This window comes from Larus michahellis, chromosome 15 (assembly GCF_964199755.1).
Source record: "Larus michahellis chromosome 15, bLarMic1.1, whole genome shotgun sequence".
NCBI lineage: Eukaryota > Metazoa > Chordata > Aves > Charadriiformes > Laridae > Larus > Larus michahellis.
Window position 1 is genome coordinate 932,315 of NC_133910.1, and position 23,023 is coordinate 955,337.

Here is a 23,023-nt window from a genome sequence, read left to right on the forward strand (position 1 = left end):
TCTTTAGAGACCCAATTCAACAGTCCCATAAAAACAAAGAATGTTTCCACATTAATTGAGATATATATATACTTTTCTATGTATATATATCTATACCTTGGTAGATCATAATTTCTCTTGGAAGTTATACCGTTCTCTTCTTTATACCTTATTATATTCTTACCATGGGTAAGAATGCCTTACCTATGATCCTAAGTAACAAACCAAAACCCGCTACTTATTGACTGCCCTCTGTGTTGTGCTCTGGTTCTGTAATGAAACGGTTGGTACTAACTACGAATTCCTGTGGAGGAGGAGAACGTAGTGTGCGGCAAACAAACCATCCAGCACTGTGCCGAGAATCAGAAAGCCCAAACCCGAGGGCTGAAGGATGAGTATGTGATGATACATGCATAAATACGCGTGTTGTGTTCCTTGGGTTTTTTTCCTTCATTACTTCATTGGTAAGTAATGAAGTACTCTCCTCTACCTGTCCCCGAATGTCAACAGAGGAGACTGTATTTCTTTCTTGCTAATTGCCTTTGGCGTGAAGTCGGCAACCTTGTATTTGAGATTCTGTGTGGGATGTTCCGGGTCAGTCTCACCTCGAGGACAAAAAGCCCAATGTTTGTATCTAGGACCAAAAACAACGGAGAAGATACTCTCCTCGTCATGTCGCGTTTTTAAAAAATGAGTGTTTTTCCTTCAGAAGCCAAACAGGTGGGGATGGGTCAGCTGAGACCCATTTTTTGAAATGTCAAGTCACCAAGCATGTGGTAGCTACAAATTGGAACCACAGAGAGCTTCTCATCATTGCTTTGAGCAATGCAGTAACTTTCACAGCTTCACAGGGAGACGCTCAAGAGTACTTGAAAGACTGGAAATTTAATTTCACTTGGTGCAGTGGAGGCTCAGTAAAATGAAAAACAGGGTTTAAGCCAGCAAATCTACAAGCACAGGTCACTCGCCGAGGCAAACAGCTCCGGTGCTGGCACGTCGGCAGCAGAGCCGGGCAACGGTGGCGAAAAGGGGCTTTTTCCGAGTTTTTCTGAGGCCGGGAGAAGACCGGGCAGTGGCAGGGACCCGCAGGGAGCCCGCAGCTGACAGCTGATGCGAGAGCGTCTGACGAGGCCGGGGCGGAGCCTGCAGCAGCCGCGGCAGGTTTAAAGGAGGCGTAACCGCCACCAACGGTCACTGGCTGAGGCAAGTGAGCCTGCAGCAGCAGCGGCCAGCCCCCAGCCCCTTCAAAGGCGGCCCAAGGGAGTGCGGTGAACAGGGCGGGCAGGCAGGGCATGGCGCGTCAGTTCGCGTGGAAGGGCGCAGGACGCTCGGGGGGGAAGGTCAGCCATGGTCTCCAACTGAAGGACGCAGCTTCCCGCATCTGCTGCACCTGCCAGAGCAGACGTGGCCGTACCAACTGAGCTCCCCTGGAAGCACGCAGCCCCCCAGGTCGCCGGCTGCAGAGAGTGCCTTAATCTCCCAGGGCTGGTGGGTGGTAGAAGAGGTGACAGCTGCGTGAGGTGCCACCAGGGGGATGATCTGCTCAGCCTGGCAGCAGAGCTGAAAGAGGAAACAGAAGGGCTGCGGAGCATCAGGGAGAGCGAGAAAGGAATGGATTGGTGGAAGCAGACTCTGACCGGGTCCCTGAGTCAAAAACCAGAAGAGCCCCCAAAAAAACCCCGAGCTGAAGGAGATCTGGTCCCTTCGCCCTGCCACTGAAGGCAGTGGCCAAAAGGAGGCCAGTGAATGGAGGCTAGTCCCTACGAGGGGAGGGAAGCGAACTCCCTCCTTGCCCACATCCCCCAACCAGGTGCCTCTGCACAACAGGTATGAGGCTCTTGAGGAGGGAGGCCAGCCCATGGATGGCATGGAAGATGGTTTGGCTACACCAGAAGAGATGCCGGGACCAGCAAGGCCTACCCCCAGTTTAAAAACTGCCTCTGCAAGGGAGAAGAGGCGGGTTATAGTAGTAGGCCCAATATGCCGCGCAGACCCTCTTGACAGGGAGGTATGCTGCCTCCCCGGGGCCGGGGTCAGGGACGTCACTTGAAAACTTCCCAGCCTGGTTAAATCTGGCTAGGGGCATCAAGGATAACAAGAAAAACTCCTATGAGTACGTCACGGGTACAGGCAAGACTAGGGAAGGTGTGGGCCCTCTCAGGAAGCACACAGGAGACCTGGTCACCCAGGACACGGAGAAGGCTGAGATGCTGAATGACTTTCTCGCCTCGGCCTTCACCAGCAAGGGCTCCACCCACACCACCCAAGTTGCAGGATGCAAAAGCAGGGTCTATGAGAATGAAGAAGCGCCCACTGTAGGAGAAGATCGGGTTCAGGACCATCTGAGGAACCTGAAGGTGCATAAGTCCACGGGACCAGATGAAATCCATCCACGGGTCCTGAGGGAGCTGTCAGATGAAGTCGCCAAGCCTCTTTCCATTATATTTGAGAAGTCGTGGCAGCCTGGTGAAGTTCCTGCTGATTGGAAAAGGGGAAACAGAACGCCCATTTTCAAAAAGGGAAAAAAGGAAGACCCAGGGAACTACAGGCCGGTCAGTCTCACCTCTGTGCCTGGCAAGGTCATGGAGCAGATCCTCCTGGAAACGCTACTAAGGCACATGGGAAATAGGGAGGTGATTGGTGACAGCCAACACGGCTTCACCAAAGGCAAACTCTGCCTGACATTGGCAAATGTCTTACTCTTTGGTGTCTTTGGTGAAATTACAATAGAAACTGTGGCGGCTCTCTGTCAGTGAACGGACTTATTTCAGAGATAACTCACATAATATGTGTGCTTATTTTTGAACTTCAGTACCAATGTACCTTGACAGAAGAGGCTTGAAACACAAGGAAGTGCCTTCCTTCCCCGATTCTTTCAAAACACGCTGGATTCTTTCAAAACTGCTTGCGATGGGAAGTGGCTAATTGTACTAATATTGACTCCTCCATCCAACAAAGAAGGAACTGCAACATGCCATTACAAATTCTACTTTTGTAGCCCTCCAGAACACTGTCAAGTTGCTTTACAAATGCTAATCAATGTCTCCTGAAGTCTAGTAGATTGAAACGCTCTGGCGATACCACTTGACTTGGTCATTGCAGAGTTGTATGGCGGAGAACAGAACTCCAGAGTTTTCATAAGAACCATTTTATTTGGAAAACAAATATACAGCTCTGGTGACAGAAGAAGTCGGTAAAGTTGTCCTGAATGGTCCCTGTTTAAGAAAACCATCTGCCACGCTAACTGCACCTGCAACAGCACCTGCAACGTGGTCTCCATCTGCGTTTCCATCTTCAATTTTATCTGCATCCGCACCGGCATCCCCAAAGATGCCTTCCTCTGAAATGGTACCTGCATCAGCAACGCTCCCTCTGTCTGCAAGGGCATCTGCAATGCTCTCTGCACTCCGGTTTTGTCTACATCTGCAGTGGCGCACGAAAGGGTATCTGGTGTGGCATCTGTCTCTCCCATGGCATCTCCGTCTGCAGTTGCATCTGAAAGACTACCTGGTTTCTGCAAGGGCGTCTGCAGCGGTATCTGTGTCTGCCACGGCCTCTACAACGGCATCTGCACCTGCAACGGAATGGGCGGTGGTATCTCTGATGGTATCAGTACGGGTGTCCCTGCCTGTGTTGGTGCCGGCGTCTGTGAAGGTCTCTGTATGGTGCCTGTGTGCCCAATTGTACCTGTGTCTGCGTCTGTGCTGGCATCTGTCTGTGTCCTAAGTCTGTGCGTGGCGGGAGTTCTGCTGTCCAACAGGAGTCCAACGCCCTGTCCGTGTTGGCCTTCATGCGCGCTGCCAGGCGGGAGAACCTCCGTCCGCTGGAAGTGCCCTCCAGGCTGAAGAGGCGCTCCAGTAAGGAAAGGCAGCAGCTCTGCTGCAGCAGCCAGGCCAGCCTCTTCATCCTGCTGCACGAGAGAAACTGCTGGGCCTAGAGGCTCTCGCTGTACAGCGCTAAATCAGACAGGGCTGGGGGAAAGCAGGGCGGCGGACAAGCCAGTCGCACCTCCTGGGAGGAAAGGGAGCTGATGGAGAGGAAGGGGGCAAACAAAGCAGTGCCGCCAGGGGAAGCTGACCGCTCGAGAGGGCGCGTTGGCGCTACAGCGCCCGGGGGCCCAAGCAAAGCTGGGAACCGGCAAGAAAAGGGTTATCGCCCTCTGAGCTTCCTCACTCTCACACCTCACCCCCACCCACTGCTCCTTCCCCGTCTCCTGAGCCCTGCCCCTCGTCAGCCTCTACTCCCTGTTTGCAGCTCTCTGTCCCCAGCCACCACCAAGGCCCTGCCGCCGTCGACGCGTGCCGGCAGGCACAGCCCCGGCTGTGAGCTGCTTTTTACCCAGGGGGGAAGGAGCGTACAGGGGGGAGGGAGTGTGGGGCTCTGTCGTTCCCCATTCCACCCGCACATCGCTCCTTAACCCCTCGGTCCTGTAAGGGCCATGCGTCAGGTCACGTGTGGCCTCAAGCCCAGGCAGGTCTGGGACCAGGTAGGAAATGGCTCTTCCTCCCCTGGGTTCTCAGTTCTGCTCCTTACCGGCCCTTCTGCAGAAGGCAGGCTGCTCTTCTCACGTAAGCGACACAAGGCAACTTTTCCACCTGAGCCTTGACAAAGGCGCCAAGGAAGGTCTCGGGGAAGTTCCTTCTGAGCAAGCTCAAAGCCTCCCTCATCATTTTCTCTGCCAGCTGAAGGCGTTGCATACACCAGCAAACCTGCAGAGGAAAAGGGAAACACCCTGATCTGCTCGAGTCGGCCAAGAGACTGCCGGAATCTGCCGGTGGCTTGTGATGCCAGGGATAGCCCCTGCAGCCGGGGAAAGCATCCAGCTCCATCCCCCAGGACATCCCTCCAGACCTCCCCATCTCTTTACCTCCCCTTTGAGGCTGAAGAAGGTGGCCTCTTCAAAGCAGGCTATCGCAGTGGCTTTCATCTTCCTCAGGACCTCCGCTTCGTTCAGCTTCATGAGGGCCTTTGCGCAAGCACAGAGAGAGCAGGCGAGCGTGATGCAGAGCCCATGGCCGGCCTCGTCCTCCCCTGTTGCCTCTGGCATCTGTCTTAAGAGGGCCCGTTTCTCCCCCTGCTGATGCCCGCCCCAACACAGTCACGCCGGCTCAGAGCACAGGCACCAGTGCTCCTTCAGATCCCCTCCCTGCTAATTCCCCTCCTGCTATGGGCACGGTGGCCTGTGTCTCCGTCCACAGAAGAGGCAAGCCGGAGGAAGAAGTCAGGCTCTGACCCCAGCATGTCCCTTCCAAGGCCCCGTCAAGGCATGCCCTATTGCAGCGGTGAAGTTGTCCTGCCCAGAGCCAGCTGACTGAGAGGACTCCGTGCACGGTGGGCGCTGGCGAGCGAGGCAACTCACCATGTAGCTGTTGGAGACGTGCAGGTAGGCAGCAGCACACTCCAGAAGGTAGTAAAAGGCTCGGTCGGCATCGCCCATTGCCACGTAGTGGCGAGCCAAAGGCACAAGCCCCGATTCCACGATGGCTCGGCATTCACACCAGTGTGTGCCGTTGTGCTGCCTGTCGGTCTCGTCGGGCAGCTCAGTTGTCTGTTCGCACTCTGGCAGAAGCCGCTCCGCCACGCAGAAGCCGCTCCGCCACACTAGTCAGAGGACCTGTCCCCAGGGGAAGAAGAGAGCAAAGAATGCACAGGCATCACCTACACTGGTCTTTTACCCCACAGAGAGGCCATCAAAAGCCCTTTGTTCAAAAGAGAGCGCGAGCCCACGGGCAGGCATGACTCCTACAGCTGCTTTGTAGCCAGGGAGAAGACGACAAGCTGGGCTTTCTGTCACCTCCCCCAGGCAAACCACCTGGCTCCCTTGTGGTGGCTTTTCGCCTGCAGATTTTGTAGCGCTCCTCTCGAGGAACTGGAAAGCAAGGCCTGCTCCAGCGTAGTGTGACCATCACTAGGAGCCCACGGGCTTCCTCCAGCACTGTCTCACCTCCGTGGCCATCTCTTCCCAGCTCCCACCTCACAGAAAGCCTCTTCCTTAAGCTAGAGTCACAACCGGCAGGCAAATGCCAGCGCTTCCTTGGTCTCCTCTGGAGACCCCTGAGGCCCCTGCCTTTACAGAGAATCAAACCCTTGTCTGCTCACCCGGTTTCCGCCTCCGTGAAAGCCTGCTGCTCTGCGGCATCTGCAAAGAAAACAGGGGGTTAGACACCTCCTCGCCTGCCCCAGGGGAAGAGCTGCTCTCGCTCTCCCACTGGGCTTCAAGGACCCTTGCGAGGGTGCCGACACGCTGAGCAAAGTCTGCGGTGGTTGTCCTCAGCTCCTGGGCTCGTCCCCGGCAGACCTCCTCCCAGCCGATCCCCAGCATACACCCCTGGGCTCCTGGAGGGCCCGGGCTGTGGAGCACGGTGCACAGCGTACCCCCAGTGGCGTGGGTCCTGTCCTGCTTCAGCTCTTCTCCAGCCAGCACCAAGGCCTCCCAGCTGCATGAGTCGCCTCCGTCGGCAGGGTCCCGACAGCTGCCTCCGTCCTGGCTGCTGGTGACGGCGAAGTGGTGGAAGGCGACAAACTCCCCTTGGCCGCAGCTCTTGCATTTGTGCGCGTGCTACTCCAGGAAGGCGGCACACTTGCCTCGCAAGGCGACTCGCTGCCTCTCGGGCCACAGCTCGTACGCAGCCTTCTGCAGCAGCGGGACGCAGAAGGCCAAGACGCCAGGCTGCTGCTCCTCGGTCCTCGTGCTGGGAGAGGGCCTCTGCACACCTGCAAGGCAAAGGGCCTCGGCATCAGCCCCAGCTCAGGGCCGTCGCAGCCGGGGCACGAGAGTCATGCCTTGGCGTGCACCCTTGCCAGCCAACCAGCACTGCTGCACACCGAGCCTTGCAGCACGGGGCAAAAGGGCCCAGCTTGCCTTGCTGACGCTAGCCCAGCCCCGCGGACACAGCGCTCAGCTGCGCTCCAGGCAGGAGCTGGGCATGTCACCACCAGCCCAAGCAAGCCCCGTCCAGCACTTTCTCCCTGCTCTTGGCAAGGCAGTCCCCAGCCTCCTGAGCTTCCTCCTGCGCCACAGGGGAGTCAAAGCTGAATAAAAGCCCGTCAAGGGCCCCGGGGCAACCTGGAGAGCATCTTTGATCAGGTGGCTGGGAGAGGATGTCAGGGGCTCCACACGCCCTCCCGTGCCTGTGCTACGAGCAGCACTCGGGATGGCACTTGGTGGGAACCTCCCTCCAGCGCAAAGCTAGCGGGCTTTGAGACTGACCCGTAAGGTCTTTGAACAACCCATCGCAAAGAGCCGTGCCTGCCTGAGCCCCAGCCACCCCTCACAGCAGGGGAAGCGCACCATGCCCTGGGGAGCCCTGCCGGGACACAGCTGGGAGCTCCCTTGTCCACCTGCCCGCTACCACTTACTGCTCTCCACCTGCGAAGAGGTGGCTGGCCCCTCGGTAGGATCTTGCACATCTTCTGGCACCTCTGTGTTTTTCAGCCACCTCAGGATGTTGTCGCTCACCAGCTCGTCCAACGAGGAATTCATATGGGTCCTGAGGCCAGTGGGAAGGATGTGCAACAGGAGCTGGGTGGTAAACACCGGCCCGATGATGGCTGCAAACTTCACAACCATCCGCGTCAGCGGCTGCATCCGATCCAGCTGAGTCAGCGCAATCTCTGTCAAGAAGAAACAACACGTCTCTCTTGCCTCTTCCCCATGCTGAGGCTGGAGAGGCTGGAAAGTTTCAACCCATGAGATGGGGTAGACTTTGGCCTCCTCTCCTTGCGGCTGCACCTACTGGGCAATCGCAACCCAGGGTAGGCATCTTCAAACTGGCTCCGCTCCTGATGGAATCGCAGGCCATGAGGCCTGGGGAAAAGCCAGATGCTCAAACAAATGCTCCCCCACCGAGGGCAGGGAGGGCAGGACCCAGCAGGTATGCGCATCCCATGATGTGCCCTACCAGATCTGGAGTAGGCTTTTGCCCAACAGCGCACACAGAGAACTTTCCCCACATCACAGGTGGACACAGAGCTCCCCACAACGCTTGCCTTAACTTGGCCAGACAATACTATTCCTTTCTCTTGGTTTTCTTTTTTTTTTTTTTTTTTGGACAAAGCCACTTCACAGCAGGAATACTTTAGCATGATGTCTCTTCACAATTCATAACAAATGTCTATGGCCAGAGAGGAGGGACACTCATTGAAAGCTCCCCCATCCAGCTCCCCTGGCTACAGGAGGATTTCCATGCAGATCCGCAGAAAACAAAAAACCAAAACAAAACGAAAAAAAAGAAGAAAAAAGAGAAGGATTTGGTTTGGATTAAGTGCCTTGAGACCAGCATTAGCTGGGGAACTTAAAAAGAGAACAGCAACACAGATGCTGCGTCAAAGTTGGGACAGAGGCAAGTCAAAGCCTTTTCCCAGCAAAGTATTTGTTTTGGTGAGAAAAGGGAGCCATTTCAGTGTTGCACGGATAACCTTTTCTCTCCTACCTGCTGACGGAGAGCAGCCAGCAGGCTCACAGGAGGGGAAAGCGGCTGCCTGCAGCCCCAGGCCTGTTTCTGGTGGGACCGGAGCCGCCTTCCCAGCAGAGCCCCCACGCTGAGAGGGTGACTCTGCAGCACACGGATGCCCGGCCTCCCTCCAGCCCGTGCCCCGGGAAGGAGCCCCAGCACAGCCGACAGCCGGCAGAGCGGCGCTCGGCTCCTTACCTTTCAAGGGGATGGGCAGCGCGGTGTTCTCCAGGGTCACGCCTGGCCTGAGGAGGCAGACCCTCCCGTCATTCCGCGCCTCGGAGCTCCAGGTTGCCGCGAGGGATGAAGCCTCGGCTGCAGATGCTGGGCGGAGCAAGAGAGCACCGATAAGGCAGTTCGCAAAGCGACTCGCAGCTCGCGAGCGCTTCACGATTCACTTGGGATGGGACAAGTCGCCCCTGACATGGTCCAGTGCCTGCCCTGAATGTGGTGGTCATGAAGCAGAGCAAAACAGTTCCCACCAGTTCCCAGCCAGGGAAACTGCTGGTGCTAATGCAAGACGTGGCCTCAGTCCTGGCTCTTCCCAAGGCCGCGGCACTCTGGCTGGCATTGCTCTCTCGGATGGCATTACCACCGTTTTCTTCCGTTACCGGCACTCTTGTGGGGATTTATGGTTTGGCATTCAAGTTTCCTGGGCTCGTCCCTCACCTCAAGCTGGGGTTTGTTCTCAAGTGAGCTAGCCTTTGGCCAAGCTAAACTGCATGCCCATTGGAATGCCTAAGAAACACCACAAGCACATGTGCTTCGGAAGGATTTCCCCTGTGTTTTAGCCCCACAACCCCCGCCCCAAGAATGTAGGTCCCTCCGAGCCACCAGAACTCACTGCCCCTGCTTTGCCTGTCCCAACAGCAAGGCGCACAGGAGCCCACACCTCCGCCAGACCAAGATCCGACTCTGCCCAGAGCCATGGGGGAACAACGGGGCAAGACTCTGCTGTGGAGAACACACCACAGCAACTCGCTAGTCGCAGCCAAGGTGCTTACTGATCAGGCTCTCCCAGTTGTCCTTTGCTTTTCCAGACTGCCTCCGGGTGCAGAACTGGAGCATGTCGTTGGCACGAAGGCAGCGCAGCAGCTCCTCGCAGTAATATGGGATCCCTGAGCTGGTTCGGATCAGGAACCTGCACAGGAGCAGACCCGTCGGGGACCAGCACAAGGAAAGTAAGGTGAAACACAGTTCAGCTGGGCGGCCAGTCACTCAGGCATACCAGGGTAGCCAGCATCTTCATCACAGCTACGCCTCACTTTGGAAAGGGATCGTCCTCCCACTGCCTTGGGATTTTGTGCCCCCTGAACCCTCCAGCCTTTGCCGAAGTCCACGGGAAAAGAATTGCGGACAATGCCCAAAGCGCAGAGCAGCGAGCCCTGCCTTTCTTCTCCTCAGGAGCCTGGAGAGGATGGACTTCTGCCCCGGGGAATCTCCCCCACAGCCCAGCCACCCAGACGAAGGCCTTTTCTGTTCACACCCAGACACAGCTGGGCTCAGGACTCTTCCTCCCTTCCTCCCTGTGCGGCAGCCAAGGCTGACACCTCCCAGGCTGGGTGTCTCGGGAGTTGCCCGCTCTCAGCGCACACCCACCAGGGTGAGGCATAACAAGCCGCCCACGCCTGGCACTCGCTAGAGTCCGGGATGCTTCTAGCGGCCCTGCGCTCCCTTGCCTGGGGGCCTGATTCCCTACCACGGTCAGCAGAGGTTCAGGCCCTCAGGAAGAGCTCCCCTGCCTCCAACTTACCTCACCAGATCCCTGGGGATGCTGACCACTCCGAGGTCCTTGCAGACTTTCTGCATCACAACTGAAGCTTTCAGCTTGTCCAGATGAAGATAAGTGATTTTCTGGGACGTGGCGTTGTCTGCTGCGGCTTTGCGAAAGCTCTCGGTTATCTCGTAGCCTGGGGCTAAGCTCATGACCATGAAGAGGGAGACCTTCTGGAGCACGGGTGACATGATGAACCAGGAGTCAGGGTCGATGAAATGGGCATTGTCGATGACAAATATGCCAAAATCTCCTGTAAGGGTCTGAAAAAAAGCAGGTTGCTCTGAGGGGAATCCAGTGGATTCTCAGCTGTCTTGCAGGGGACGAGATTTAGCCTCCGTCTCTTGAGAGGATGCTCTGAAGTCTCTCCCCAGCCACTTTCCCGCTCGGAAGCTTACTGACTCTTTGAGACTGGAGGGTCATACCTAACATCACTTGCCCTGCAGGAGGGAGCTCGGGCAAGGGAACCCAGAAGACATTGCTCCTCCTCCAGGGCACACTTTACGGGAGGAAAGTCCTCGGGTGTGTTTGTGGGGCTGCGGGGGGAAGTGGGGGGGCGAGGGCTTTCTCGGGCTCTGACGGGCCATGACCCAGGTGCGCAGTCATCCCGCCTGCTCACACCTCAGTGGTACAGAGCCCGCAGACGGCAGGGTTTTTCCTTCTCTGACCCAGGGGGAAGGAAGGAGAAATGCTCACCTTCTCCAGCACTTTCACCCGAGTCGAGTGCAATTCCAGTCTTCTTTGAGTTTCATCCATCTCGCGAACATTGTCCGAAATGGGGAACTGGCCAGAAAAGCAGAGTCAGGGAGAAACACGGCTCCGGGGCTCGGCACACCTACCCAGCACGCAAGACCGCAGAGCCCACCGTCTCTGACAGCCTCAGCACCTCACCTCTGCCCAGCACAGGGGCAGGGAGCCGCAGCGGGGACTCCACCCAGAGCCTAAAGCAAAGGCCCTCTGCTGAGGGTCTCTGCAGAGCTGGGGCTTGGGCTGAGCCGGTTCTCTGGCTGTGGGAATCGTGGGCTGGCTGGGGCAGACCCCTCGCACAGCGGTGACCTCGGCACGAGGTCAGGAACAGCCTCTCTCCAGTGCCACTTCCAGGGTGCCGAACAAGGCACCGGGCACTGCGGATGCGGCGCAGGACACCAGCCCCACAGACAGGGAGCCCCCCGGGCCCAGGCATGGCAAATGCACACTGTGACCCCCGCAATGCCCACCCCGGAGCTAAGGCACTCCCAGCAGCGTGCCCACTCAAGGTCAGACCCAGACAAGCTCAGGAGAAGGCCTTCTCAACATCCACAGGGGCCTCTGGCTCTCACCTTGACACCGAAAATGTCATTGAGGAGGCAGTAGCTGCTCTCTTCGATTGTCCCTTGCAGCTTTGTCTTCAGCACGCGCTGCCTGTCGCCGCGCGATTCACAGTCCTGGAGGCCCAGGGCCCTGGCCATCAGCATGCGGATGGCAGAGAAGGGCTGCCTCGTGTCGATCTCCAGCAGTTCCAGGGCAACCACCCTGCGGTGCAAAAGCAAAAGGCACTGAGATTCCCCACAGCCCCAGCCTTCTAAGACAAGAGGGGCGGAGGTGCCCTTTGGGGGGAGCTCTTCAGCCCCCCATCTCCAAGCGCTTCCCACAGAAGGCCAAGCTTTTCCCTCCTCGTACGAGAAAGGGCACAGAGGGGCAGTTGCTGCCAAGCCAGCGGGAGAGCCGGGTCCAGAGCCTGTGTCTCTGCAGCGCCGGCCTAGGTCTCCCTACGTGCCCCCTGCAGAGGAACTCACGGGGCTGAGAGGCAAGAATGGAGCAAGTGGTGGGTTTGCCTTTGGGCTCCAGACCTTATCGGTCTGCCTGCCAGAGCACAGGCCCCCGTGCTCCTCCTGGGAAACACGCCGAGGGCGAGCAGGGCTTCTGAGACAGGCAGCCCTGCTGTCTCTGGGGTCTGGAGTGGGATGAAAAGCACTGAGCTTGGGCTCTTTCCTTCTATCTGCGCCTGACCCAGGGGTGAAGGAGGAAAGGCCGTGGCTCCAGAAGCCACCTCCAACTCCCCAAAGAGGCAGAGGCGGGAGCGGAGCACGCAGGTGCTCCCAGGCAGTGTCTCCAGGAGGCTCTGTCGGGAGGCTGCAGTCCAAGGGCCAGGTACCCTGGCAGAGGGGCTGGAGCGTTCCACGGCTGTCAGGGGATGGGCAGGGGCAGCGTCCCAAAGCTACAGGTGGAAAACCTGTACCTGTGGCCAGCATCCTGGCCTAGAGAGGCCAGTTCAGCAAGTAAGTGGCTCTTTCCACAGCCCATCGTGCCCTCAACCGCCAGGATGTTCCTTTGGCCTGAATCCCTATAGGCGTTCAAGCAGCTGACAAAGAGGTCAGTCTCCTGCTTCCGACCTGCGAAGACAAACCAGAGAACGAGCTGCTGGGGGCGTACTGAAAAGCAAAGAGCCGTCCCTTTTGCGGGCACCCTCCACCGCAGCTTCCCTCCCCGCTACCACATCGGCCAGCCTGCCGGCACCCAGGCCTCCTTCCCACCTGCTCGTCCACGCTTGGGCACCTCTGCCTTCCTCAGAGCAGTCACGGGGCCACCTGCTTGCCTGCCCCGCAGCGCAGCCCCCTCGCCCTCTCCCCTATCCCACAGGCACGGAGATTCTGCCGGCCCCATGCGACTCCCCGCAGCGATCCAGCACGAGACTGTAAGGGATGACTGCAGCCGGTTCAGGCAGCTGCGTCCCAAACAGACTCAAAGCATCTCCTCGCTGTGCCGTGAGCTGCACAGCACCTCCCAGTAGCTAAGGCAGCGTCGTCAGTCCCGTTCTGGTTTGGTCCGGGCTACAGTTAATTTTATTCAGCAATAGCCTGTACAGGTCTATGTTTTGTATTTGTGACCAAACATCGCTGTTGATAACACAACCAGGTTTTAGTTATGGCTGAAGAGCGCCTGCGCAGCAATCGAGGCCTTTTCCATTGCTCGCGCTGCCCCGCTGGCAAACAGTCTGGGGGTGCACAAGAAGCTGGGAGGCGGCACAGCCGCCACAGCCACCACAGCTGACCCCAACTGCCCAAAGGCCTATTCCAGACCATACAACGCCGTGCTCAGCAAGAAAATCCGGCAGAAAGGAGGAAGGGGGGACGTTCGGAGTGATGGCATTTGTCTTCCCAAGTCACCGTCACACGTGATGAAACCTTGCTTTCCTCGAAATGGCAAGACGCCTGCCCGCCCATGGGAAGCAGTGAATGAATGCCTGATTTTGCTTTGGGCGTGTGTGCAGCTTTTGCTTTCCCTATTAAGCTGTCTGTGTCTCAGCGCACCAGTGCTCTCACTTTAACCCTTCCGATTCTCTAACCCATCCCACTGTGGGGTGCGAGTGGCTCTGTGGGGCTGAGCTGCCAAGCGGGGTTAACCCACAACAGGGCCCAAAACATTTGGCAAGACCCCGAGTGAATACAGGCATCCCCTGCCTCCTGACACTGCCGTGTCTTCGCCCAGATGCTGCCAAGAAAGCAGCTCTGAGGAGTACAAGGAGGAGAACCCACCGTCAAAACTCTCCATCGATTTGGCAGAAGGAAATCTCTTTCCTGACCCCAAAGACAGGGATCAGTTTAGCCCCCAGGCTGTGAGCAGCTCCACAGTTGAAAGCAACCTTCCTACCAGGTCTGGAAGACAGCAGGGAGCAGCAGGCGCCCCACCTCGTTTTCCACCCAAAGATATCAAGCAAGCAGAGACCAAGACAGGCGGCGCTTTCTTAGGGCTGCTGCAGGCAACACCATCCCTGGTAAAAGCCTCTCCCTTCCCAGCAAGGCACTAAAAGTTACCAAGGGGAAGAACCTGGGCTTCAGAAGAGCAAGGCGTTCTCCACCTACCCAGCAAGGGGACGTACTCCGACCTCTTCTTGGTAAGACCCACGCCAAAGATGCTAGAAGCAGGGGAAAAGACAACACAAGTCAATGAGACGGTGAGAAGCCAGGGGACCTAGAGAAGCAGCCTGGCGTGGTAGGGAAGGAGGTGCTCCTCGGGTACCGGCTTTTCTCTGGAGCAGGCTGTTATCCCCTGCACGCTTTCCCAGCCAAAGTTCAAGCTGACACGCTACGACAGCTTCAAGCGTAAAGAAGCCCAGCGGCCACGGTGGGACAGGAGAACATATCAAGAGTCCATCCCCAGAGGCCAAACCCAGAGAAACAGGAGAAGACTCCCGCTCTCTCAGCAGCTGGAGACAGCAGGGGAGAGGGGCAAAAAGCCTGCCACACCAGGGCTTCCGACCGTCTCAGAGGACACTCACCTCTCCTCGGTGACCCCCACGTATTGATAGACAGGGCCAGGCTGCCTGAGGCCTTTCATCTCTCTCTCCGGCAGCTCCTTGAAGTAGGAAGCGGGCAGCCGGGAGGCGGCGTAGGTCACTGCATCACAGGACACCAGCCCAGGGTAGTGCACCATCATCCGGGCAGCCAAGTTCACCTTCTGGCCAAGGACTGCCAGAGAGAGAGCACGCGTTAGAGAGAGAGAGCATGCGTCGGTGTGGCCCGTGCCGCCAGCCCCGCGGCACCCTTCCAGGCCAATACCTGTGTATTCGTGTCTCAGCGGGTGGCCAGTGACTCCGCAGAACATCGTCCCTCTGGTAACTGCCACAGACATTGTCCTGGCACACAGAGAAACAGCAGGGCTTGAGCAGCGCCCCAGGCGCAGTCCTGCCCGCCTGGCTTCATCCCTTCCCACACCTCCCCTCGGTGCCAGCCTGGGCCACCGGCTGTGCTGCCCTGCCAGCGTGGGTCTCGGGGACGTGGAGAGCTCAAGGGTGCAACATCTGCAGGTTGCAAGGGACAAGGGGCAGGGGCAGAGCACGTGCAGGGCCACAGCCCTCTTGTGAGCAAAGAGAGAGGGAAGAAGGTGCCCGCCATGTCACCGCCTGGCGATGACAGCCACTTGGGATCAGGTGGCTGGGCCCCATCCCCGTTCATGGGGCAGTGGCCCAGAAGGGCCTGCCTCTGGCCGCAGCGGCCTCTGGCCCTCACGAGGGCTCTTTCCAGCGCGGTGGCCAGCAGAGTGTGCTTGGAGTTGCCTGCACCTCTCAGGGCACTGCCTCCTTCCTGCCAGGGACAAGGGAGAGCAAGCTAGAAGGCACATCTCTTTCTGTGAAGCCCCCTTGCGCCGTCCCAGGCAGCATGCACCCCGCCGACCCCCGCCACACACTCACTCTCTTTCCTCGAGCATGGTGGAGCACGAGTTGAAGATCTCCAGAGCACTCTGCAGGGCGTGAAGGCTCTCGCAGGGCAGCTTGTTTCCAGGGAGTCCCAGCATGCAGAGGAACGTGCAGCCCTGCCCAGGACAGATGTGGAACATGTTGCTACAGCGCCTAAGAGGGAGTCTCTCCCTCGCGCTCACTGCCCACCCTCTGGCGCTGGGGGAGGCCACCGTTCCCCCCCACTCACTTTATCACACAGGAGGACTTTGTTGATGTGGCCCTTGTGAGGAGAGAGGATTTCTAGCATCACCCTGCTGGCCTCCTTGAGGACGGTGCTGAGATGCACCGAGCTGGTACCTGCAGCAAGCTGCAGCTGGACAAAGATGCAGGTGACTGGCCGTAGCTCAGAGAGGAGATCCATGGGCAGTCCTGCATCGAGCTGGAAGACAAGAGCACGACGGCTTCACCAGCCTGCTCTCCCGGGCTCTTACTGCCCACACCAGTACCGAGGGAGAGCAGGCGTGCTGGCGATAGCGGGTAATAGCAGAGGAAGGGATAAATCCTCCTCTCGGTGCAAAAGGGCGGGCAGGCCGCCCAGCCTGCGGCAGGCAGACGCCGAGTCATAACACAAATGACAAAGGAGAGAAGGCTGCTCCGCTAACACGCCATCTGGGGACCGGTACGGACATGAGGGGAGACCCTCAGGGATGCTCCAGGGACTTCAGGGGAATCTCCCCTTTATCCCACCGTCGTGTCCGCGGCACACCCAGAACCATAGCCACGGAAAAGACAGAGGGACAGGAGTCCTCCTCCTGCCACCCATGTCTCTCTGAGGACAACGCAGACAATGGTGCAGCACCGGTGCCCCTGGGCTCAGTTTCCCTGCGTTGTCATCGCAGGGCGCATTTTCTTTGATTGGTCTGTTCCCGTAAGAGCTCCATCTCTGCAAGGCACCACTTCTTCTGCCCTCCGAAAATGCAGCCCCCAGCAGCGGTGGCCTTGCCGTACCTTCCCGAGAGCAGCGACTGGTATGTACTTCCTAAGCACATCCTTGGCGTTCAGGTCACTGGGCAAGAGAAGAGTAGGCCTCATGGCACCTGAGGAGAGAAAAGGCAGGTGGCCGCTGGGTGGATGGGACTACGAGCTGTTGCAAAGCAGGGCCTGGCCCTGGAACCGGGGGAGAAAGAGTCTTCTGCGCTTGCTCATGTTGCCACCTCCAGATGCTGAGGGCAGAGCTCTCCCCTGGAAGGAGGAGGCGGCAGCAGCCACCGCCCTGGGAGGCCCAACAGCCTGAGTGCTAACGGACAGAGGGAAGAGGGAGGAGGTGGTTCCTCTCTGGCCCCTGAAGCAGCAAAGCCCCACCTTTCGGGACAATCACAGAGCAAGGGGAAGTGGGCACTCACCTTCCCTTTTTGAGCGGTGTCTCACTGGGTCTTGTACGAGCTTGCGTAAGGCGTCTTGGCATTCGGACCAAGGCATCGGATCCATGCCCGTCACCTGAAGACACACAGAATGAAAGCACTGCCACTGGCCTCCCCAGGACTCCCAGGGGACAGAGCCTGCCCTCCACCGTCACTGCCCAGAGAAGGGGAGAAGTAGCCCACCTGGCTGGATGGGACAGCAGTGCTTCCTCAGAAGCACCGGAGCTGGACAGCCATTCTCCAAGCATGCCCATCTCCAAGCAACCACAGCTCCATGGCCCACAGAGGACATTGCTGCTGGGGCTCAAACCCTCCCAGCGCCTCCTGACCCCTCAAAGCAAGAAAGCCCAGCCCACGGTTACCCTTGAGATGGAAGGACAAGACCTTCCCCTGCCTGCCCGCTTTCCCACCTACAACTCTCTCCACATTCATCTCCTCAGCCTTCCAACACCTCCCTCCTTCATGGCCAGGCCCAGGCCCTCAGAATGGCTCTCGAGGCCAACCCATCCACCTGCCTGCACAGCTCTTGTGCCTGCGAGATGCTTGATCCTCAGCCGGTGCTGCTCACAGAGCTCCCAGCAGGTGGCCGAGAGGACAACTTCACCTGCACCCGCAACCTCTTTGGCGTCACGAACTTCAGCCAGGCACGGGCCAAAAATGCAGAAGTGTTGCCAGCTCTCATCTCCGAAAACCGGGAGGCTCATGGTCCCTGCAGAGATCCCTGGGGAGAAGGAGAAGCAGAACTGACACAGGGAACATTTGGAACTCCACAGCCCCCAGCATCTCGGCTGCTCAGAAGCTCCTCTGAAGCCCAGCGGGGAGAGGGGCGTTACAGAGGGGTAGAGCATCCTCCCTCCTCCTCGGGGAGACGCTGACACTAGTCCCTAAAGCAGGCGTCTAGAAATAGACGAACCGAGTTGATATTGAGAATGTGTTGAGTGCGCCAGGCGTCATCCCCAGCTGCCTGCCCCAGAAGCCCAGCAGACCAGAAGCACCCTGTGGCATGGCAGAGTGCCACACAGCTGCGTCTGGCACAGCGCCCGTACCTATCTTCAGTTGGATCTTCTGCCCCACATCTGTGTCACGTCTTCCGTACTTCTTCTGGATCTGCTGGCTACAGTGCAGCACCAGGCTGATGGTCCTGGCCACCTCCTGGGGTGGTGTTCTCCACAGCACCAGCACAGCATCTCCTGGGGAAAGGGAGGGAAGGTAAAGGCTCTGCCGAGACCTGACTCTCCCCGACCTGCGGTCTGGTTCTGCAAAGACAGCAGAAACCAGCTGCCGTGCGGAGGAAGATGGGCTTGTGGGAGGCCATCGTCCTGGAGGACTGTGTCCTGGGCACCGGGACACCTCTCCTATCCCGGGCCAGCCACAGCAGCAGACGGCTGGCAGCGGTGACACCCCCTGTCCCGAGCGCTCCTCTGCAGCTGCAGCACTGGAGAGAGGGCACTGCTGGAGGGGTGCGTGCGTGGCCAAAGAGCTGGCTCAAGGCGCTGCACAGAGCCTCTTGAGAAGGAGCGCAGAGCAAACGGCCGCCACGGGAGTTAAATGCTACAGCTCAGTGCCCGAGGTCATCGCCCCAAGAACCTACCAGCAAACTTCAAGATGTCTCCTCCAAAAATCAGGAACTCTGTGGACAGAGGGAAGAAAAGGCAGAGTCATGTGGACTTCCAGAAGCCACCGAGCAAGGCCCTCTGCCTGGGGGGAGCACCGGGGCAAGGGTGCACTGTGGGGCACAGCTCAGGAAAGCACCGCTCCGGCCTCTCTCCCAGGCTCATGGTGGTCACAGCCCTTGTACCCCGCACAGCAGGCAGGGAGGCAGGGCCTCCAGATGCCACCAGACCTCAGAAAGGTGAAGGCTGGAAGGTACCTCTGGGGTCCATCTGGTCCAGCCCCGCTGCTCAAGCCCGGCTGCACAGAGCCAGCTGACCAGGACGGTGGCTGATGGTTTCCGAATAGCTCTAAGGAGGGAGACTTCACAAGCTCCCTGGGCAACCTCTGCCAGTGCTCAGTCACCCTCACAGTCGAAAAGTGTTTCCTGATGCACAGAGGGAACCTCCTGTTCCACTCTGGGCACCACTGGGGAGAACCTGGCTCTGTCCTCTTTGCACCCTCTCTTCAGGTTGTAGGCACGTTTCTAAGGTCCCCCCCGCAAGCCTTCTCTTCTCCAGGCAAACCAGGCCCAGCTCGCTCAGACTTTCCTCATAGCACAGACGCTCCAGACCCTGGAGCACTTGCTGGATGCCCTCAGCCTGCTCTGGGCCCTGACGCAGCACTGAGACGGCTGTTCACGCCAGAGGCACCGAGGTGGCTGCTGAGAAAGTGGGTGCCTCCTCGGCCGCAGCGGGGAGCAGAAAGGACCCGCGCTGGTGCTGACCCGCCAGCAGACCCTGGCTGCGCTCGCTGTTCCTCACAGAAAGCCCCAGCCCTTCCAAGGAGGCAGGACCAGGCTGCCTCCACCCTCCACCATCACGGCCCGATGCCACACAGTCCTGCAGCACGGCTCCTACCCTCCAAAATGTTGCACAGGTACTCATTGAGCGTTTGCGCCAGCTCATCAGTGCCTCTGTCCACGCCGCTCCTCTGCACGAATTTCTCGGTCAACGCAGTGAAACCTGGAACAGGGACATCCAGAAATCAGGAAATGCCCATGTGGGCCAAAAGACCTGGCAGCAGTTTCCGCGATGCCCGGCCCGAGAGCCTGTAGGGGACACCTTCCCGTGCCAGCTCCGCACTGGTGGCAGCCGTGATGGACCGCCCAAGGTCACCCATCCCGCTCTCTGTGGGCATCCCAGCAGAAGACCTCAGCAGTGACAAGATGACCACTCTGTCTGAGGGGCTCCAAAGGGCCTGCTGTGTCCCCACATGGCTCATGTCCGTGGCTGCTCCTCCCTGCTCCCCCCACCTGAGATATCCGCAAAGAGCAGCACTCCGTGGACACTCTGAGCGGTGTCGTTGCTCCTGAGGGAGCTATCAGCAAGGAGCGAGGGGAGGAAAGCGACTGCTTTCTGCAGGTCCCCGTAGTGACGATTCCTCTCCCAGGCAGAAGCCATCGTCAGCGCCCTGTGGCACACGGGGTACCTCAGGAGAAGACGGCCGTGCCCAGCCGGGAGGAGGACGAGGACCTCACTGCACAGTGCAAGCTGCACACTGAGCCCGGGGCCTCTGTGTGGGGCGACTAGCCCTCCGCCTTCCCGGGGTGGTCACAGTCACCAGGCGGTGGCCTCCTCTGCAGGTCATCGCTTGCCCGGCAACTCACCTCACGCATCACAATCGGCTCGCAGTGACATCTTCCGTCTGTCACCGCCATTACCCGGTGTCCTGCTGTGAGCGACACAGCACTAACTTCTCTTGTAATGCTGGGGAAAACTGCACTTCTAGAACTCTCTTGTCTGAATTTGGGAAAATATGTACTTCATAGCCAGCTAGCCTATGTGGGATCAGCGGTCTCGGTGCTTTTAAGCCTTCCCAGGTGTAGAGATGAGGACTTGAGGCACTTGACGCAGGCTGGCCCACAGCATTAGTTCATACCACGAAATAATTTCATACCATGAAATAATTTCATCCTTAGAGAGAGAGCTTTTTATTTTCGTCTCCTTCTAGATACAGAAATTAATATTATTTTTCAATAGCTATCAAAAGAAGAGCTTGTTCTCTATTTCAGTGCCTCACACCCAGAGTTACAGGTTTGAACGTTTTTTAAACACTGCGACCCCCGCCCAACTTCCAGACATTTTGGGGCCGTGACCCACCTCTTTTGGGGGGAACTCAGCATAACCCGCACTTCCCCCCTCGCCTGCTCCTCCGCCGTGTGGGCCGGGGGACGGAGAGACAGGGAGAGACGAGGTGGGCGGAGGGGGAATGGTGGGGGTGGCAGAGCCGGCAGTACCTGGCCATCCCGGCCACCGCCGTCTCGCCCCAGCAGGCCTTTGCCGCCGGCCAGAGCGGCCTGGAGCATCGGCGAGCCGTCCTGGCGCCGGAGAACATGGGCCACATTCTCTCGGCACTCGCTTTCCCACCCCGCCTCCAGAGCCAAACTGCTCAAAACTCATCCCTTTCTATGGAATTTAAAAAATCACTCAGCGCTGCAACATCCCACTTCTTTTTCTTTGTTGAAAAGGAAACAGCCCCCAGGTTTTCTGCTGAAAAACTCCCAGTCCTCCCAGCTGGCAGGGCTGCCGCTGACTCCAGCCTTACTGGGAGGCCCGTCTTCGTTTCCGGAAGGCAGCCGGTTTCCCTTTGGAATCGTTAAGGGCTAGATAAAAACGTTCCTTTGAGGTTTATTTTGAAAAATACAAGCCTTGAGAAGCCCAAGGAGAATGTTCCCACACGCCTTCTGCTTTGGGGACAGGAGTTTATCGAGGCCCAGACCTGAGGATTGGTCCTTTCAAGAGAAAAACAGAACCAAAATATAGATTATTTTTCTTTCCACTGGACATGAATATTCAGCAAAAATTAAACAAAGTCATCAAAATCTGGTGACTCGGAAACAAAAAAAATCAGCCTTTTTTATAATGTTGGGAGAGACAAGATGCCTTTCTTTCCATTTCCTTCCTTCAGCTAATCAAACCCTCCATGTTCCCTCCCAAATGCCATGTTAATTTATGCAAATAAGCACCAATTAATAAAATAAACATGCAACGGGTGCTTTAAATACGACCGAGATGCCTTGCCCAGAGCAAGGACTAGTCCCTGCAGAGAGCGAGCAACCAGTGCTCTCCCAAACTGACCGTCGAGTCACAAGGTCTCTCTTGTGTCTAGAGATCCAGCCGTGGTTGCTACCCGGTCGAAGGCTGCTGTTAAAAAAACTGTGGGCACCCAGACAGAGGCCCCACGCAAACATATGGGCAGCCAGGCCTCTGGCTGCAAAGAGTGCCGGAGCCTGGCACTCGCCATGGAGGGCAGCAGAGACAACACTTGTGTAAGACGTGAACAGGTAAATGATCTGCTCATTCTGGTGGCTGAGCTGAAGGAAGAAGTGGAGAGGTTGAGGAGTATGAGAGAATGCGAGAGGGAGAGTGACTGGTGGACCCGCTCCCGGAGAGAAAGGGAAGAGGGTGAGGCCCCACACAAGTCAGAGGACCCCCTCCCCTCTCGTCACCAGGCAATAGGAGGGGATCGCAGAGACAAGGGGGAATGGAAACCGGTCCCTGCGCGGGGAAGCAGGAGAATGCCCTCCCGGCCCCTCCCACCTTCCCAGTTACCTTTGCAGAACAGATATGAAGCCCTGCAGGAGGAACTGGCTGTTGGAGAGGAGGATGATACACCCAGGCCAGGAACGTCAGAAAGACCAAGTCGCCATGGACCCAGCATCACAGTTGGCTCCAAAAGGAAAAGCAGACGGGTCATTGTGGTGGGTGACTCTCTATTGAGGGGGGTGGAGGGGCCAACATGCCGTCCAGACCCACTTCACAGGGAAGTCTGCTGCCTCCCTGGGGCACGGGTCAGGGATGCGTTAGGCAAACTTCCGGCCCTAGTAAACTCCTCTGACTACTACCCCCTCTTAGTATTTCAGGTGGGTAGTGACGAAGTGGGTAGGAGGAGCCCAAAATCGATTAAAAGAGATTTTAGAGCCTTGGGGCGACGGCTTAAGGGGTCAGGAACACAAGTTGTATTCTCCTCTATCCCTTCAGTGGCAATCATGAATGAGGAAATTAACAGGAAGAGGCAACAGGTCAACTCGCGGCTCCGGGACTGGTGTTACTGGCAGGGCTTTGGGTTTTTTGATCACAGGCTGCTATATGAGTCACCTGGCCTGCTGGTGGCAGGTGGGACGCACCTGTCCCAGAAGGGGAAAAGAATTTTGGGGCAGGAGTTAGCAAGGCTCATTGACAGGGCTTTAAACTAGATATGAGGGGGGAAGGGGAGACAACTGGGCCTGTCAGGAATAAATCCAAGGGAGGCATGCCAGGGCTTGAAGGATGGTGGGCTAGCGAGGACTCTCACTCTGACATTTCATTGGAGAGAAGGGATAGACGCTTAGAAATCATGGAAGCACCTGAAAGGGGTCTGGTGGGAAATGGGGCCCACAGTCGCAAAAAGGTGCTGGTGCATCTATACCAATGCACGCAGTATGCGCAACAAACAGGGGGAGCTTGAAGCCATGATGCACCAGGGAAACTATGACACGGTGGCTATCACAGAAACGTGGTGGGATGCCTCACATGACTGGAGTGCCACAATCGATGGCTACAAGCTCTTCAGGAGGGACAGACAGGAAAGGAGAGGTGGAGGAGTG

General features: G+C 57.8%; 3 protein-coding genes across 3 annotated transcripts; all 3 read right to left on the reverse strand.

Annotated features, from left to right (window-relative positions):
• Window positions 1–2,778: 2,778 nt before the first annotated feature.
• LOC141751644 (adenylate cyclase type 10-like) lies at window positions 2,779–5,369 on the reverse strand. Its single transcript, XM_074608780.1, has 4 exons — window positions 4,847–5,369; window positions 4,513–4,688; window positions 3,667–3,889; window positions 2,779–3,553 (listed from the first exon to the last, which is right to left on the reverse strand). Exons 1-4 carry the CDS (start codon window positions 5,024–5,026, stop codon window positions 3,536–3,538), a joined length of 597 nt encoding a protein of 198 aa, XP_074464881.1. The 5' UTR covers window positions 5,027–5,369; the 3' UTR covers window positions 2,779–3,535.
• A 242-nt stretch (window positions 5,370–5,611) lies between these two features.
• On the reverse strand, window positions 5,612–8,703 carry LOC141751645 (adenylate cyclase type 10-like). The gene is made up of 3 exons (XM_074608781.1): window positions 8,631–8,703; window positions 7,339–7,593; window positions 5,612–6,693 (listed from the first exon to the last, which is right to left on the reverse strand). The coding sequence occupies exons 2-3, from the start codon at window positions 7,565–7,567 to the stop codon at window positions 6,539–6,541; spliced, it is 384 nt and encodes a 127-aa protein (XP_074464882.1). The 5' UTR covers window positions 7,568–7,593; window positions 8,631–8,703; the 3' UTR covers window positions 5,612–6,538.
• Window positions 7,589–14,803, reverse strand: LOC141751643 (adenylate cyclase type 10-like). Its single transcript, XM_074608779.1, has 9 exons — window positions 14,745–14,803; window positions 14,465–14,654; window positions 14,049–14,101; window positions 12,425–12,578; window positions 11,526–11,718; window positions 10,903–10,989; window positions 10,186–10,469; window positions 9,437–9,573; window positions 7,589–8,756 (listed from the first exon to the last, which is right to left on the reverse strand). The coding sequence occupies exons 1-9, from the start codon at window positions 14,788–14,790 to the stop codon at window positions 8,305–8,307; spliced, it is 1,596 nt and encodes a 531-aa protein (XP_074464880.1). The 5' UTR covers window positions 14,791–14,803; the 3' UTR covers window positions 7,589–8,304.
• Between the last annotated feature and the right edge of the window lie 8,220 nt (window positions 14,804–23,023).